General features: G+C 37.0%; 1 protein-coding gene across 9 annotated transcripts in view; it reads left to right on the forward strand.

Annotated features, from left to right (window-relative positions):
* Nucleotides 1-8,555, forward strand: part of ERBIN (erbb2 interacting protein) — a 126,579-nt gene extending 118,024 nt beyond the window's left edge. For 5 of the 9 annotated variants that reach the window (XM_040262626.1, XM_040262627.1, XM_040262628.1 and 2 more), the window contains 3 exons: nucleotides 964-1,056; nucleotides 1,539-1,613; nucleotides 6,469-8,512. In XM_040262626.1, the coding sequence (XP_040118560.1) occupies nucleotides 964-1,056; nucleotides 1,539-1,613; nucleotides 6,469-6,576 (276 nt within the window). In that variant the 3' untranslated portion in view covers nucleotides 6,577-8,512. Of the gene's footprint in view, nucleotides 1-963; nucleotides 1,057-1,538; nucleotides 1,614-6,468 lie in introns of all 9 variants that reach the window. The other 4 variants (XM_040262622.1, XM_040262624.1, XM_040262630.1 and 1 more) reach the window with 1 other exon arrangement.
* The last annotated feature ends 10,151 nt before the right edge of the window (nucleotides 8,556-18,706 follow it).

An 18,706-nucleotide genomic window follows, 5' to 3' on the forward strand; every position in this document is an offset into this window, starting at 1 on the left:
AATAGTTTGGTTTTCATGTAGTTTATAAGGTATTAAACTTTGTGGTTTAACTTGACTGTATGATTCCCCCGCCCATTCTGATAAATTGACATAGGATATATAGCGTTGAGGGCATGATTTATTTTCCCTAAGGTGGTTGTTTTTCCAGACTGGTTGATGATGTTCCAAGAATCAAATGTTCTTCAGGAATATAAATAGTAGACCTTTAAACTTCAAGGGTGTATTATATCTGCTAATTGTTATTTGATACTTGGTTTCTGAAACTGGACTATAGTCCCCAAAGAGCTTTGAGAATTAAATCTTAGAAACTACTTTCAAAGTCAACAGTCATATATTCATGTATTTTGATAGTTTATTAATAAAATAATATTATTAGAAACTTAGAGAAATGTATCATTCATTTTGTTTTAGTTTCTGGAGAAAGTGTTTTACAACAAAATTTAGCTCTTGCCTCTTTTTCTATAGCTTGATTGTAAAAATACCAATTGATCATCAATCCTAGCTCCTTTAAAGGGTATAAACAGATTAAGGAAAGAAGTTAGCCTCCTAACAACCACCCAGGGATCTTTTATATGTCTTATGAAACATATTATAGTCAGAAATACTATGTAATTTAGATGTTTGCAAATGGAAATTGATGATAAAATACATGTTTTGTGTGTATGCTCTATGTTATTAGAGTCTGTGATGTCCAAAATATATAAAGTCAACATTAATTGGTTGCATAATCCTCATAAGATAACAATAGATTGATTTAGGAGCTATGCTTTATAATCTTAGCTGTGCCTTTAACTCACTAACTCATTAACATATTATTTCACATTGTAGTTTCATTTCATCTGCCCAAGTATTTATTTTTGGTGAATTCTTATGTATTTATGTTTTCTTGAGCTTAATTTACCATATGAATATCATTGTAACTTTTCCTGATACAGCAATAAGTTTATTTTTGTGTTAACTCAGATTCGAGTAAGAGTTGAAAAGGATCCAGAACTTGGATTTAGCATATCAGGAGGGGTTGGGGGAAGAGGAAACCCATTCAGACCTGATGACGAGGTGAGTTTTGTTTATATATCCTTAGAAATGCCCATTAATTTTTATTCACTAAATTAATGCCTTTTCTGCATAAGTAAAAATCTAACATATTTATTTAAATCTAGATAGACGTCACCTTATGATTTCCCTGTTCAGCTTTTAGTTTTGAAATGTGATCGCTACAAATTAATTGTTTGAGGAATACAAATTTAACTCCAAAATATTAATGTTCTTTATATTGTGAAGTGACATTTTAATTGTTAATACTTTTCTACACATCTATATATGTACTTTTTTATCACTTTAACAAAAAATCACTATACTACTGTAGAATCACCAGAAGCACAAATAACAGCATTATCACAGTATTGGAGAAGACAGGGAGAAAACTTGTACAACAATTCAAATATTTGCATACTATTAAAAAGATTGCTCCTTGGTACTCTTCTTCTTATGCATACTTCTTTCCAATAAATAATTATCTTTTTTTGTTGTTATTAAAGGGTATATTTGTAACAAGGGTACAGCCTGAAGGACCAGCATCAAAATTATTGCAGCCAGGTGATAAAATTATTCAGGTAACTTAAGATACATCTTTCATTATCTTCTTATCTTTTCTTTTTTTTTTTAATACTATCTGAACTCATCAAATGCCAGATTAGAAAGTAAGCATTTTATGAAGTTATCTTTAGATATTTGTGATTGAACAGAGGCATTTCTTATAGGCTACTCTCTAGTGCTTTCATAGCTTAAAATACTTCCGCCTTATACCTTGAAAAATCATACTAATAATTTTAAATACACCTTAGCAGTTTCGAAATATATCCTAGCCTTTTGATTAAGTTTATGAATGTTGTTGTTCAGTCATGTCCAACTCTTTGGGAGCCCATGGGCTGCAGCACACCAGGCTTCTCTGTCCTTCACCATCTCCTGGAGCTTGCTTACACTCATGTGCATGAGTCAGTGATGCCATCCAACCATTAATGGCAAGAACAAGTTGTGTAAGTTATGAATGTTAGCTTGTTCTAAAATAAGATGAGAAAGAATCCCTTTTGTGTGTTATGAGAATTAAAAGATTTAATTTAAGAAGCACTGAGAGGCATTTAGAACTGTGTATCTGGTATACAGTAAGATCTCATTAAATGTTTAACCTATCACAAGAAGTATAGTGTTCTTGCTCTGATGGCTCCTGGGCAAGTGGGAAGACTGGACCTCAACCTCTTCTCAGTTCAGTCATTCAGTCGTGTCTGACTCTTTGCAGTCCCATGGACTGCAGCACACCAGGCCTTTCTGTCAATCACTAACTCCTGGAGTTTACTCAAACTCATGTCCATTGATCAGTGATGCCATCCAGACATCTCATCCTCTGTCATCCCCTTCTCCTCCTGCCTTCAACCTTTCCCAGCACCAGGGTCTTTTCAAATGTGTCAGTCCTTCAAACCAGGTGGCCAAAGTATTGGGTTTTAGCTTCAGCATCAGTCCTTCCAAAGAGTATTTAGGACTGATTTCCTTTAGGATGGACTGGTTGGATCTCTTTGAGTCCAAGGGACTCTCAAGAGTCTTCTCCAACACCACAGTTCGAAAGCATCAATTCTTTGGTGTTCAGCTTTCTCTGTAGTCCAACTCTCACATCCATACATGACTACTGGAAAAACCATAGCTTTGACTAGATGGACCTCTGTTGGCAAAGTAATGTCTCTGTTTTTTAATACTGTCTAGGTTGGTCATAACTTTTCTTCGAAGGAGTAAGTGTCTTTGAATTTCAAGCTGCAGTCACCATCTGCAGTATTTTGGAGCCCAAGAAAATAAAGTCTGTCACTGTTTCCACTGTTTCCCCATCTGTTTGCCATGAAGTGATGGAACCAGATGTCATGATCTTCTGTTCAGTTCAGTCGCTCAGTCGTGTCTGACTCTGCAACCCCATGAACTGCAGCATGTCAAGCCTCCCTGTCCATTACCAACTCCCGGAGTTTACTCAAACTCATGTCCATTGAGTCCGTGATGCCATCCAACCATCTCATTCACTGTTGTCCCCTTATCCTCCGGCCTTCAACATTTCCCAACATCAGGGTCTTTTTGAATGAGTCAATTCTTCACATCAGGTGGCCAAAGTATTGGAGTTTCAGCTTCAACATCAGTCCTTCCAATGAACACTCAGGACTGATCTCCTTTAGGATGGACTGGTTGGATGTCCTTGCAGTCCAAGGGACTCTCAAGAGTCTTCTCCAACACCACAGTTCAAAAGCATAAATTCTTTGGTGTTCAGCTTTCTTAATAGTCCAACTCTCACATCCATACATAACTACTGGAAAAACCAAGGCCTTGACTAGATGGACCTTTGTTGGCAAAGTAGTGTCTCTGCTTTTTAATATGCTGTCTAGGTTGGTCATAACATTCCTTCCAAGGAGTAAGTATCTTTTAATTTCATGGCTGCACTCACCATCTGCAGTGATGGCTGCATCTCTACCATCTGGGACCCAAAAAAATAAAGTCTGCCAGTGTTTCCACTGTATCTCCATCTATTTGCTGTGAAGTGATGGGACCGGATGCCATGATCTTAGTTTTCTGAATGTTGAGCTTTAAGCCAACTTTTTCACTCTCTTCTTTGACTTTCATCAAGAGGCACTTCAGTTCTTCGCTTTCTGCCATAAGGGTGGTGTCATCTGCATATCTAAGGTTATTGATATTTCTCCCAGCAATCTTGATTCCAGCTTGTGCTTCATCCAGCCCAGCGTTCTCATGATGTACTCCGCATAGAAGTTAAATAAGCAGGGTGACCGTATACAGCCTTGACATACTCCTTTTCCTATTTGGAACCAGTCTGTTGTTCCATGTCCAGTTCTGTTTCTTCCTGACCTGCATAAAGATTTCTCAAGAGGCAGATCAGGTGGTCTGGTATTCCCATCTCTTGAAGAATTTTCCACAGTTTATTGTGGTCCACACAGTCAAAGGCTTTGGCATAGTCAATAAAGCAGAAATAGATGTTTTTCTGAAATTCTCTTGCTTTTTCCATGATCCAGTGGATGTTGGCAATTTGTTCTCTGGTTCCTCTGCCTTTTTTAAATCCAGTTTGAACATCTGGAAGTTCACAGTTCATGTATTTCTGAAGCTTGGCTTGGAGAATTTTGAACATTACTTTACTAGCATTTGAGATGAATGCAATTGTGCAGTAGTTTGAGCATTCTTTGGCATTACCTTTCTTTGGGATTGGAATAAAAACGGACCTTTTCCAGTCCTATGGCCACTGGTGTGTTTTCCAAATTTGCTGGCATATTGAATGCAGCACTTTCACAGCATCATCTTTTAGGATTTGAAATAACTCAACTGGAATTCCATCACCTCCACTAGCTTTGTTTGTAGTGATGCTTTCTAAGGCCCACTTGACTTCACATTTCAGGATGTCTGTCTAGGTGAGTGATCACACCATCGTGATTATCTGTGACATGAAGATCTTTTTTGTACAGTCTGTGTATTCTTGCCACTTCTTAGTATCTTCTACTTCTATTAGATCCATACCATTTCTGTGCTTTATTGAGCCCATCTTTGCATGAAATGTTCCCTTGGTATCTCTAATTTTCTTGAAGAGATCTCTAGTCTTTCCCATTCTATTGTTTTCCTCTGTTTCTTTGCACTGATCACTGATGAAGGCTTTCTTATCTCTCCTTGCTATTCTTTGGAACTCTGCATTCAAATGGATATATCTTTCCTTTTCTTCTTTGCCTTTCATTTCTCTTCTTTTCCCAGTTCTTTGTAAGGCCTCCTCAGACAACCATTTTGCCTTTTTGCCTTTCTTTTTCTTGAGGATGATCTTGATCACTGCCTCCTGTACAATATCGTGAACCTCCATCCATAGTTCATCAGACACTCTTGTCAGATCTAGTCCCTTAAATCTATTTCTCACTTCCACTGTATAATCATAAGAGATCTGATTTAGGTCATACCTGAATGGTCTAGTGGTTTCCCCTACTTTCTTTAAATCTGAATTTGGCAATAAGGAGTTCATGATCTGAGCCACAGTCAGCTCCAGGTGTTGTTTTTGCTGACTGTATAGAGCTGCTCCATCTTTGGCTGCAAAGAATATAATCATTCTGATTTCGGTGCTGACCATCTGGTGAATGTTGAGTTTTAAGCCAGCTTTTTCACTCTCCTCTTTCACTTTCATCAAGAGGCTCTTTAGTTCGTCTTCGTGTTTTGCCATAAGGGTGGTGTCATCTGCATGTCTGAGGTTATTGATATTTCTCCCACAATCCTGATTCCAGCTTGTGCTTCATCCAGCCCAGCGTTTCTCATGATGTACTCTGCATAGAAGTTAAATAAGCAGGGTGACAGTATACAGCCTTAACATACTCCTTTCCCTATTTGGAACCAGTCTCTTGTTCCATGTCTAGTTCTAACTGTTGCTTCCTGACCTGCATACAGATTTCTCAAGAGGCAGGTCAGGTGGCCTGGTATTCCCATCTCTTGACGATTTTTCCATAGTTTGTTGTGGTCCACACAATCCATGGCATAGTCAGTGAAGCAAAAGTAGATATTGTCCTGTAACTCTCTTGCTTTTTCAATGATCCAGCGGATGTTGGCAATTTGATCTCTGATTCCTCCGCCTTTTCTAAATCCAGCTTGAACATCTGGAAGTTCATGGTTCACATACTGTTGAAACCTGGCTTGGAGAATTCTGAGCATTACTTCACTAGTGTGTGAGATGAGTGCAATTGTGTGGTCGTTTGAGCATTCTTTGGCATTACCTTTCTTTGGGATTGGAATAAAAATACCTATTTTCAGTCCTGTGGCCACTCCTGAGTTTTCCAAATTTGCTGGCATTTTGAGTGCAACTCTTTCACAGCATCATCTTTTAGAATTTGAAATAGCTCAACTGGAATTCCATCACCTCCACTAGCTTTGTTCAGTGATGCTTCCTCAGGCCCACTTGACTTCACATTACAGAATGTCAGGCTCTAGGTTGGTGATCACACCATCGTGATTATCTTGGTCGTGAAGATCTTTTTTGTATAGTTCTTCTGTGTATTCTTGCCACCTCTTCTTAATATCTTCTGCTTCTATTCGATCCATGCCATTTCTGTCCTTTATTGTGCCTCTTCTACCACCCTTGTAACTTGGCAACCTCAGCTTCACCGTAGTGTGTATATACTCAATGCCATGTCTGACACTATGTCTTAGACAAGTGCTTCCTAATACCAGGATTGCTACATAAGAATCATCTGAAAAAGTGGACGAGATCCAGGTTCCTCGGTCCTACCTTTAGAGCTTTTATTTCCATAGAGATGGGGTAGAGCCCAGGAGTGTAGATGTTGTTTTAAATTGCCAAAATGATTCTTATTTTCTGCCAGATTTGTGGACTACCTGGCAGAAATTTAAATGTGCAAACACAAATTATTATGAAAAAAAATATTTAAGTCTTTTTCTTCTCTCTTCTAGGCTAACGGCTACAGTTTTATCAATATTGAACATGGACAAGCAGTGTCCTTGCTAAAAACTTTCCAGAACACAGTAGAACTCATCATCTTAAGAGAGGTTTCCTCATAAAAGTCGTGGACTAAAAAAACAGAGAGACAGCAAGATTTATTGGAAGATACTTGCGGGGAAATTAATATTTTGACTATTTTTATATATAAAGAAGAACTCAAAAAAATTATGTTAAAATTTGTACATTAATGAAATAATGGAACTTGTGATTAGAGGGAAAGAACCACTGTACAGTATATGGGGGAGACTATTGAATTCATACCATATAAAACTTCTCGTTAGGTTTTTAAACATAGCAATCAAGGCTACAAAAACAGATGTATGTTGTTTTTGTATAGAGTGTAGGTTTATTTTTGGATTTCATACTCATGATTGAACTCTGTGCAAGGCTCTAGTTAGCCTTGATTGTAGCCCAGAGACAGATGGCAGAGCTGTCTATCTCATAGCTTTTATGCCCTTATTTTTATTCAACTTGTATTAATGTTTTTCTGCTGAAACTTTTCTTTTAATGTGGGCAAGAGATTTGAAGTGTTGGCTTTTGCTATGTGCATATTGAACTGAAGAGTGAGTAGGTGAAGGTGGCACAGGTGGGTTCCCTTTCCAAGGCCAGATTAAAACAGTTATTTTCTATAACAATCTGGAAGCAAAGAATGAAAAAACAGTTGTTAATGTGTTCTTATTAATAGAATAATGCAATAAAATGTGATGTCTTTTTGAAGAAATAAAAAAGACAATAAATTGTGTTTTATGAGCTCTATAGGATTTGTTCTTGTCATAGCCTTTGACTATACAGTTGCTACTAGTGAATCAATTTTCAATTTTTTAGTCAAAGGAAATTTTTAACTCTACTGTAGATGAATGTCCATGGATTCTCTTTCTTTATTTTTCGGTCCATGCATTTTCTGTGTTGCAGAAATCCCTTGATTTTTTTTTTTTTTTTTTTTGCAAATGGTGGTACTTGCAATCTGTTTTATAATTAGTACTCCATTTTAAACTTAATTTATAATTTTTACTTTAAGCAACAAATGAAACTACAATGGCCAGTTTTGAGATAGTGTTGCTGTAACAGAAAATGTAAGAAGATTTTGGAAGGCCTCTTGGTGTTGTTTGGCCTCACGTTGCCTTGGTAAAGTAGAAGGAAAACAGTGCGCATGGAGCTAGGAAACCAAAGCGAGTCTGTGAAACTGGCATAGCGATAGAGGACTGCTGTGGAGAATCGAGAGCAAAGGGGCGGGCCCTGAGCCTGCCCGTGTGAGACTGCGTTCAAGGAAGGGCTGTTCCTGCAGGCAACAGGAAGTGTGAACTCGGCACTCCAGAGTCTTTAAAGGGTTTCTAAGTGTATGTGTGATCGTGTTTTACCACCAACTGCCTTTGTTCCTCGTTAGTGTAACAAATGTTTGATAGAGTTAATGAATTTTGTTCAGACCATTACTTTTATTTCTTTTTGTTCTATGTAATCAAATAAAATTTGAATAACATGCAATGGTGAGAATTAATGCATAGTTATTTGGACCAGAAAAAAGTGCCATAGAAGACCAAGAACTGTTTTTAGTTGAGGCTAGTCTGGAGCCTTTCTTTAGAGCAATATTCAGTTATTACAATTCATTTTTAATTACTAAGAATATAATTTTGGTATTTTTAATCTGTTATGCTTTGTTCTTCAACCTTGTTTGAAGGTAAAGTCTTTTATAGGACTAGCAAAAATAGTAATCTACATTATTTTTGCAAAAGTGAGTTGAACTCATTTGTTTCTTGCTAGTCATCGTAAATAGGCGTACTTTTTAAAAGATGTGAACTCCAATACTGCACTTCTTTCAAGATGTTATCAATTGATTATTGTACTGTATAGTTTTAATAATATTGATTGAAACCCTTTAACAACTCTTTGTAAATTTTAACTCATTTTAGTTGATTTTCAGTACTATTTGCATAGGAATTGATTTTTATGAATATAGTAGAAAAATGTGCTGTATTTTGATAAAATTCATTTATTGTATGTGTGTTGTAATCTCTAAAAAAATGACAAACAGCTTCCTTAAGACAAGCCTCGGTGTCCCCTTTATTCATAGTTTATTTAAAAATACTAATTTTGGCATTCTAAATTATTCCTATCTTGTATTGGTTTCAGTCGATTTTTCACAGTCATATTCTGTTTCCTGGTAACTCAGCTGGTAAAGAATCTGCCTGCAATGCAAGAGACCCCAGTTTAATTCCTGGGTTGGGAAGATCCACTGGAGAAGGGAAAGGCTACCCACTCTAGTATTCTTGGACTTTCCTGGTGGCTCAGCTGGTAAAGAATCCGCCAGCAATTTGGTAGACCTGGGTTCAGTCCTTGGATTGGAAAGATCCCCTGGAGAAGGGACTGGCTACCCACTCCAGTATTCTGGCCTGGAGAATTCCATGGACTGTATTGTCCATGGAGCCGCAAAGAGTTGGACCCAACTGAGCTACTTTCGCTTTTCATAAAAATAAGTATAATTATGACATATTTTACTTCTTTAGCTTGAATCAGATACACAAGCTATGATTTTGGAAAGGGAAATAGACCACAAAGAACAATTGATTTATCAGTGATCAAACTTGTTAGTTGTCTGCATATTATATTTAAATATTACAAATGCAACAAGTATTATATGCACTAGTATTCTAGTTAATTTAAAAATTTTTTTTAATGCTCTCATAACACAAAGTCAAGTAAGAAAGTTTGTTACCAAAATAAATAACAGGACATATAAACTAAAAATAGTTTTGTACTTAAATGGATAGCCAAAGGTTTTTTCTAAACTACTGGAAACTTAGAATTAAATAATAACGCTTCATTAGAATTTTTGTTTTGATAGTGACAAAATTTCAATATTTGAATAAAAGTAATAATTTAAATCTTCTGAAGAGAAATTTGATAAGTAATTTGTAGTTAATGCCCATGCCCATAATTAACACTTATTTTTAATAAGTATTATGTAGCAAGTCATTAAAACCAAAACTATCTTACTTTTAATAAGCGTGTTTAAAATTGACCACCCTAAAATTTTAAACAATTAAAAATTATATGTCCAGAATAGAATTGTTTACACAAACTACAGTTTTATGCTGACTCATTAAAGAATCATTGGTTCCTCTGGGTCTATGAAATTCTAAAATTCCCTACATACTTACTTTGTAAATATTTTTCTGATCTCTTTGGACTTAAAGTTGTATATATAACTTGAAAAATTCTTCAAACACAAACATCACCATGAACAGAAGTAAAGTTTTAGGTATTTGCTGTGCTTAAAAGAAAATCCTATTAGCATCTGTAAAACATTCTAAACTTTTGTTATACATCTAGATTGTTAGAAATAGCACAGTGAGTAGATAAATAAACTAATGCTATTTAAAGTGTGATTTAGAAATTCAAGGTGAGAAAAATTGTCATAAAAAGACGGCTGTTTTCTTTAACCATTTAGTCCCTTGTATTGCTGGGTATGAAGGAAATACAGGTTTACCTTACTGTTTTTTACTTCCGAAGGAAGCCATAAGTGGAGATGGAAATGTTTTTTACTTAGTTCAAGATTGGTGATCAGTCATATCTTTTTGAAAAGATACTTTTTTCATTATTTGAAGTTCTTATTAGCTGTCCATCTTATCTAATGTATAATAAATAGATTTCTTACGAAAGACATTAAAGTTAAAATTAATTTTCTTTTGTCAAAAGCATTAATAAATACACATAGTTGATGATGTACAGAGAACAAGAAACTACTTTTAAAAGATACACTGGATTATATAAACAGCCAGCTCAAACCTTTAGGTAATCCCTTTGTTTCTAAAAGAGAATTTAGACAAGGTTGACCATCTTAACATCTAAAGCTATAGTTTCTTTACCTCTGCAGAACTTTCAAGCGCAGGGAATAGCAAGCACAGTCATTTATAGCTTTAGAAAATGTGTAAGAGAATGCTATCTTCTTTTTAGTACTTCGCATTCTCTTTGTGAAGCAGTTTGCAAAATTAAAAATTATAGTCCCCAAAAATGTTCACTGGTGGCTCAGATGGTAAAGAATCTGCCTGCAACATGGGAGACCTGCGTTTGGTCTCTGGGTTGGGACGATCCCCTGGAGACGGGAATGGCTACGCACTCCAGTATTCTTGCCTGGAGAATTCCATGGACAGAGGAGCCTAACATGCTACAGTCCATAGCGTCACAAAGAGTCAGACAGGACTGAGTGACTAATGCTTTCACTTTCAAAAAGGTACAGTCCTAAAATTTAAGCAGAATTCTAAACTCTAAAAGTTTATTTGGGAAAAATACCTCAGTAGAAGCTACTCAGGTTTTATTTTAGAGAACGATTAAGGTACTCCTGAACCTTTCTGTGGGAGTATTAAGAAAGAGGCTGAAAAACGATATTACTGATACCATTCCCACTTCAAATATAACGAGGGACAAATACAATGTCTCATGGGATTTCATCTGGCCAATATAACTTCTAAAACACTCCTCAATATAATTTCAGGATGAAGTATGAGAAGCTCATATATCACTGGTGAATTAAAAAGTATAAGCTATAAAATTACGCTCTTTTCCCTACCACCTTGTGATTTAATAGAGCTATTTTTATTTTCTGTGAAGAAGATTGCTGACAAATAGTTTTCCACTAACTACCTTCCTTAAATCTAATCAAACCAATTTTGTTCCTCCAAGGCAGAGCTTTAAAGGATCTTTTTATGTGTTCTTCCCAACTAATTTCCTTGACAGAACACTAAGAAAAATAAACTAAAAATGAAGAAATCAAATAAAGTCAAAGAAAAATTAGTATGTGGAGCCTGAGTTTTTAGGATGGATGATTGTAGGGCTCCTCTTATTCATGAAGGGCAAAACCTAATGCTCAGAACTAATGTCATCCTGGAATGGATAGTAAAACATTTCTGTCATATTAGGATCATCCTTCAAAAGAGTGTTGGTTTTCCCTAGAACCATGTGCAGGTTTATCTCCCAAAGGAAATTGTTCAAGGTTGCATATTGGTTCATGCTTCTGCTTCCCCTCCCATCCACACCCCCGGAAATCACAAACATTAATACTCTGATAGGTGAAAGTATTTAAATTTCCAAAGTTTGGGGAAACGAGTGCGGTGGACAGATAATCTTTGAAGAGTTGTTGGAAGACCTAGGACAGATAGGGACAGAAGACTACCACGGAAGGTGAATTTGACTTCAAGGAAACCTCAAAAGTAGGGAGGGACAATGAAGGAGTTCTTGTAATGATTGGGTGCTGTATCATGAGACTGTTTAGGATAATGACCACTTTTTTGCCAAGCAGTGTGTAGGAGATGTCTGACTCAGGACAGCAGCAGTGAGTGTGGATGCATAGATTAGAAAGAAACGAGTGCGGTCATTTTGAAGTGGCTGTTTAATGTCCCCTTCATCCACCATCAGTGCAGGTATTTTGAGAAGGTTATTCACTTATTGCAATCAGATACTATGATGACAACAATAGTTAGCAAACAATTGAAAAACAACAGCGTAAAGAAAGTCAGCAAAGAAATCAGTATTTGAAAGCAGTGTCTTCTGATGGATAAGTGAGAATGTTGAATTTACGTAACAAGCTTAGGAACATTTAAATATCTTTATAATATAAAGTAGAACTTGCCACAAATTCAACAGTTGTGCTGAGAAGTAGGAAGTAGACATCTAAAGAGCAAATCACCCCATCTAGATTTGGGTCCCATAGAATAGAAGGGAAAATAATTAAATAGTGTGATGTGAGATAAGAAGTCTTCATGTTCCAACTTGGATCCAATAGGAAAGAGAGGCGATAGATTCAGAATGAGGAATCACTCTCATTTGAAATTATTTCCAAGTTCTGAAGCACAACATAGGTCTGCAGATCAAATTTGGTCCATTCATAACTCAACAAAAACTGTAACTTGCACACACTTCTAAATTCATCTTTATGACATTCAGAGCAGATAAAGGACACCATGCAAAGTTCCAAAATGTGAAGGAAGTTACTTGCAAATTGAACAAAATCAGATTGACTTAAAAATTTTTCATCAGCATATATCCAAAACTTTTAAGTTGTTCTGGCCTGAGACAAAATACCGTTTTAGAAATCCAAAGTTTCAAAGTTTACCTCCCATATAACCTTTCCAAAAGGTGTACCAGAAGATTGGGCTTCCTGGTGGTCTCGTGGTTAGGACTGTGCTGCTTCTGCAGGGAGCATGGGTTTGATCTCTGGTCAGGGAACTAAGATCCCACATGTACATGGTACAGACAAACAAAATTTTTTTAATGTAAACAAAAAAGATGTACTAGGGAATATATTGGAATAAAGTGAAAATTTAATCTGAAAAGTAGATTGGGATCCAAGAAATAATAGAACCAAAACCTCTGTCATAGAGCAGAGATAAGTGTACTTAGTACTGAAGTGACTTAGCAGCAGCAGCAGCAGTACTGATAATAATGTGGGTATGAAATAGAAGATTCTAAGTTGGAATTCATGTGGTGAATAGTGATAACACAAAGAATAGACTTTTAGTATTATGCGTGTTTGTGTTTTCTATTTACACAAGTAAATGCAACAAGCTCTTGATCTTTTCTGTCACACATGATGTGTATATATACAGTTTGACTCCACTACCTTTGGCTTATCCATTTTTATAGTGAAGGACACTTCTGATGCCTCCACATCACCTCCCTGCTGCCATAAACACCACAGTGGTGAGTATCTGCATTCATTTCATTCTTTTGAAACTGAAAATTTGTCTAGAATATATACCTAGGAGTACAATTGCTTAGTCATAGATACTATTAATTTCACAGAATACCACTAAAACCATCTTCCACAAAGTCTGCATCAGTTGATACTCTCACTAGCTAAATATGGATCTCATCTCCCCACATATTTGCAAATAGTATTATGTGACTTTCTAACTTTTGCATGTTTGATGAATATAACATTCTGTTTGACATTGGTTTAAATTTCGTTCCTTTAATTACTTGTGAGTTTGACAAGTACATAGACTTGTTAGCCATTAAGGTTTACCATTATATAATTATCCTATTCCCGTGCCCATTTTTCTGATGTTTACAAGGCTGATTTGTAGTAGGTCCTTGTCTATTCTAAATATTATTCTCCTTTCATTTTAGGCATTGCAAATATCTATTCCCAGTCTAGTTTGTTTAACTTTGTTAATGGTGTGTTTTAGAAAAAAAAAAAGTTTAACATAGATGAAGACAAATTAGCATGCTTTATTCTTAATCTTCCCTGTTGCTGTATCAAAAAGCTATTTTCTCACATTTACTTCTACTAGTTAGCTATTTATTATTAATATTCAGATTTTAATCCTTTGAAATCCATCATGGTATATGATCTAATGTTGGGATCAGCCTCCTTGTTTACATCATTTACTAAACAAGCTTATGTCTTCCTATTGATCTGTGTTGCAGTCGTTATTATATATCAGATGTATCTGCATACACAGACTTTCCAAGCTCTCTATAGTATTCTTTTGGTCTGTTTTTCTCTTCTTATACCTACACTTTTTTTTTCCCCCAGCAAGTGTAAAAGCTTTTAAGGAACATACATCATCTAGATTTTTCCACTAACATTTTTCTATATTAGATTTTATGTATTTTATGTACTACATTTCTTTATTAACTAAAACTATATATATCTATATTAGTTTCAGTCCCTGATAAAACCCAATTAGTATCCTTGGATTCTGGGAGTTTCCTCTAGATCCACACTAAAAATCCTCTAATGTTTTCTGAAGCTCACTTGAGTAGGTTTCTGTTTTGTACAACTCAGTGATACATAAAACTTTCCAAACAAAGGCTCAGAGATGTGGGACATTCAGGGAACAATGGAGTGAAGCTATTGGGTGTGAAACACCAGAAAATTTAAATGTAGTCATTTACTCAAAAATAAAATCTTTGGTAAGAGCCTGCCTCGTGTACTCTTAGCCTTTGTTACATCCTTAGCTAATGAGAGAAGAGACTGGCATTAGAACAAGTGTTCCATTTTTACCTTTAAGAGGTGTCAGAGAACATTTGTATGCCAAGATTTACTATAGGTCCTGGAAGCACTTGAGGTTAGACTCCAGCATCTCTGGAAGTACCCACATCACCAACATAAGATATGACTGGTGTGGTAGGCAGAATTCTCACAAAGTATCCATGATTCTGATCCCTGACGTATGTATCTTTGTGTAATTCCTTCCCCCTGAATATGGGTAGAACTTGTGATTTGGCTTCTAATTAATTGAATATAGCAAATTGTAAAGGTTTTGAGGATGAAATTAAAATACCTAATCAGGTTCCTTTAAACGAATCAAAAGGGAGATTATCCTTTATGGACCCAGCCTAATCAGATGAGAACTTTAAAAGAGGGTCAAGCTCAGAAGTAATGGGCTTCCTAGGTGACCCAGTGGTAAAGAATCCGTCTGCCAATGCAGGAGATACCAGAGACATGGCTTCTTCAATCCCTGGGTCAGGACGATCCCCTGGAGGAGGAAATGGCAACCCACTCCAGTATTCTTGCCTGGAAAATCCCATGGACAGGGGAGCCTGGTGAGGTCGCTCAGAGTCAGACATGATTGAGCACGCACACATACAAAACCAGAATAATATCAGTAAGGTGGTGGAATAGGAAGCCCTGTACTCTCATCCTTTTGTGGATGCACAACAGTACACAGACCAAATACTTACATGAGAGAGCAGAAAACAAGTTAAAAGGCTCCTGCACCCCAGGCAAGGTGCAAAAATAACCATATCAAACCCTGGTATGAAAATCTGGGACACTTATGGCAGAAATAAAAGAACTAAAGCCTCTTAATGAAAGTGAAAGAGGAGAGTGAAAAAGTTGGCTTAACACTCAGCATTCAAAAATTAAGATCATGGCATCTGGTGCCATCACTTCATGACAAATAGATGGGGAAACAATGGAAACAGAGACTTTATTTTCTTGGGCTCAAAAATCACTGCAGATGGTGACTGCAGCCATGAAATTAAAAGACACTTACTCCTTGGAAGCGTCTGTGACCAACCTAGACAGCACATTAAAAAGCAGAGACATTACTTTGCCAATAAAGGTCTGTCTAGTCAAAGCTATGGTTCTTCCACTGGTCATGTATGGATGTAAAAGTTGGACTATAAAGAAAGCTGAGCACCGAAGAATTGATACTTTTGAACTGTGGTGTTGGAGAAGACTCTTGAGAGTCCCTTGGACTGCGAGGAGATCCAACTAGTCAATCCTAAAGGAAATCAGTCCTGAATATTCATTGGAAGAACTGATGCTGAAGCTGAAACTACAATACTTTGGCCACCTGATATGAAGAACTGACTCACTGGAAAAGACCCTGATGCTGGGAAAGATCGAAGTCAGGAGAAGAAGGGGGCAACAGAGGATGAGATGGTTAGATGGCATCAATGACTCGATGGACCTGAGTTTGAGCAAGCTCCGGGAGTTGGTGATGGAGAGGGAAGCCTGGCATGCCGCAGTCCATGGGCTTGCAAAGAGTTGGACACGACTAAGTGACTGAATTGAATCCAACTGAATTTGCCAGAGCCCTTTATGCTGTGCAGTGTGATCTGGAGAAAACCCTCAGATCCCATTTACTGCCTGGGGAGAGAAAAGAATAGAACATACATCTAACATTCTGACTTTTATTAACTTTTTAAAATATTTATTTGGCTGTGCTAGTTCTTAGTTGCTGCATGTGGGATCTTTAGCTGTGGCATGTGAAATCTTAGTTGCAGCATGTGGGATCTAGTTCCCTGACCAGGGACCAAACCTGGGCCCCCTGCATTGGGAGCTTGGAGTTTTAGCCATTGGATCACCAGGGAAGTCCCTAACATTCTGACTTTTAGTGGGTGCTGTATGAGGGACTGATTACTAAGCACAGGCAGGAACAAGGTGCAAGCCTGTGAGTCTTAGAGAACAGTCAGTATACACCAGAGTGCAGTACCACAGACAGATGTGTGGAACTGCAATAAGCAATGATATCACCGCTTACTATCGCACTAGAGAGTCCCTAGTGAGGACAGACGCAAGAGTACTCCTGAGTAGAAACCAGCTAACTCCTCATTTAGGAGATTACATAGATAAGCCCAGAGAGAATGCATCCACAGAAAAGGCTTGAGAGGTCTCCAGAACCTCTAATCAGTTTGAGTAGAGAAAATCCTCAAGTCTAAAAGAGACTGTTGATTTGTCAAATGCCGAAATCCCAACAAGAAACATGCAGAGAAACAAGGAAACGTGGCACATTTATTTAGTGGAACAAGTGAAGTCTTCACAATGTGACCTTAAAGAAATGGAGACATACGAATTACCAGACAACTCAAAACTATCATTATAGGGGTGCTCAGTGAATTAAAAGAGAGCACAGGGAGACAGCTAAAGAAAAGAAAAATGATTCATTAACAAAATGAGAATACTGACCAAAAGAAACAATGAAGACAAAAATTCTGAAACTAACATATGATAACTGAATTAGAAAATTCACTAGAGGGACTCAGCAGCAACTTTGACCAGGCAAAAGAAAGAATCAGCAAATTCATAGATAGGATATTGAAATTATTGTGGCAGAGCAGGAAAAAAAAGAAACAATAATGAAGAAAAATGAAGAGAGCCTGGCAGACTTATGAAATACCATCAAGCAGAAAAACATATGCATTATTGGAGTGCCAGAAGGAGAAGAAGAGCAGAGAATCTATTTTAAGATATAATGGCTCCTAAATTCCCAAATCTGACATAGGGATGGATATACAGATTCAAGAACCTCAAAGAACCCAATTAGGATAAGTCTGAAGACTTACCAAGACACATCATAAACTGTCATAGGACACTGACAAAGAATCTGAAAGCAGCACAAAAATATGATTCATCACATACAATTCCTTTAGATTATAAGCAGATTTCCTAACACAAAACTTGCAGGCTAGAAGGGAGTGAGATAATATATTCAAAAGTACTGAAAGAAAAAAATCTGCAACCAAGTACTGTCCTTTAAAACCAATGGAGAAATTAAGACTTTCCCAGATAACCAAAAACTGAGGGAGTTCATGGCTATTAGACTGACCTTATAGAAAATGCTTTAAGTGAAGTGAAAGTTGCTCAGTTGTTTCCGACTCTTTGTGACGCCATGGACTGTAGCCCACCAGGTTCCTCTGTCCATGGAATTCTCCAGGCCAGAATTCTGGAATTGTAGCCGTTCCCTTGCCCAGGGGATCTTCCTAATCCAGGGATCGAACCCAGGTCCCCCACATTGCAGGAGGATTCTTTACCAGCTGAGCCACTAGGGAAGCCCAGAAAATGCTTAAATGAGTCCTTTAAGTTGAAGTGAAAGAATTGATAAGCAGCACCACAAAACCATATGATAATATAAAACTCCTGGTAAAGGAAAATACATAGACAAATACAGAATCTTGTAATATTTAATGTAGATGTGTAAATAACTTTACTATCTGGAAAATACTTTTAAAAAAATAGTCATTATAAATCCCTGTTAATGGATGCATAGTATTTTAAAGAAGCTAATTTTGTCATCAATAATATTAAGAAGGGTGACAGAAATATACAGGACTGTGTGTGTGTGTGCTCATTGGTATATGACTCTGTGACCCCCATGGACTGTAGCCCTCCAGGCTCCTCTGTCTATGGAATTTTTCGGGCAAGAATACTGGAATGGGTTGCCAGTTCCTACTCCTGGGCATCTTCCTGACCCAGGAATCAAACCCGTGTCTCTTGCATCTCCTGCATTGGCAGGTGGATTTTTTATCACTGTGCCACTTGGGAAGCCCAAGTTTTTATATACAGTTAAAGGTGTTATCAGTTTAGGGACTTCCCTGGTGGTCCAGTGGTTAAGAATCTGCCTTCCAATGCAAGGGACGTGGGCTAGATCCCTGGCTGGAGAATTAAGGTCCCACATGCCTAGAGGAACTAGGCCCATGTGCCACAACTAAAGAGAAGCCCATGCATCGCAACAAAAGCACCCACATGCTGCAACTAAGACTAAACACAGCCAAATAATAAATGAATGAATGAATAAATTTTCAACATGGTGTTATCAGTTTAAAATTGATTGTTAAGACTTTTATATTTTATTTTATTACAATGGTGATCACAAGGAAAGTAAATAGTATACATACAGAGAAATGAGAAGGGGATCAACACATAAAAAATTAAAATCACTATAAAAAATTAAAATCAATGAA

Source organism: Oryx dammah, unplaced genomic scaffold, assembly GCF_014754425.2.
Source record: "Oryx dammah isolate SB20612 unplaced genomic scaffold, SCBI_Odam_1.1 HiC_scaffold_20, whole genome shotgun sequence".
NCBI lineage: Eukaryota > Metazoa > Chordata > Mammalia > Artiodactyla > Bovidae > Oryx > Oryx dammah.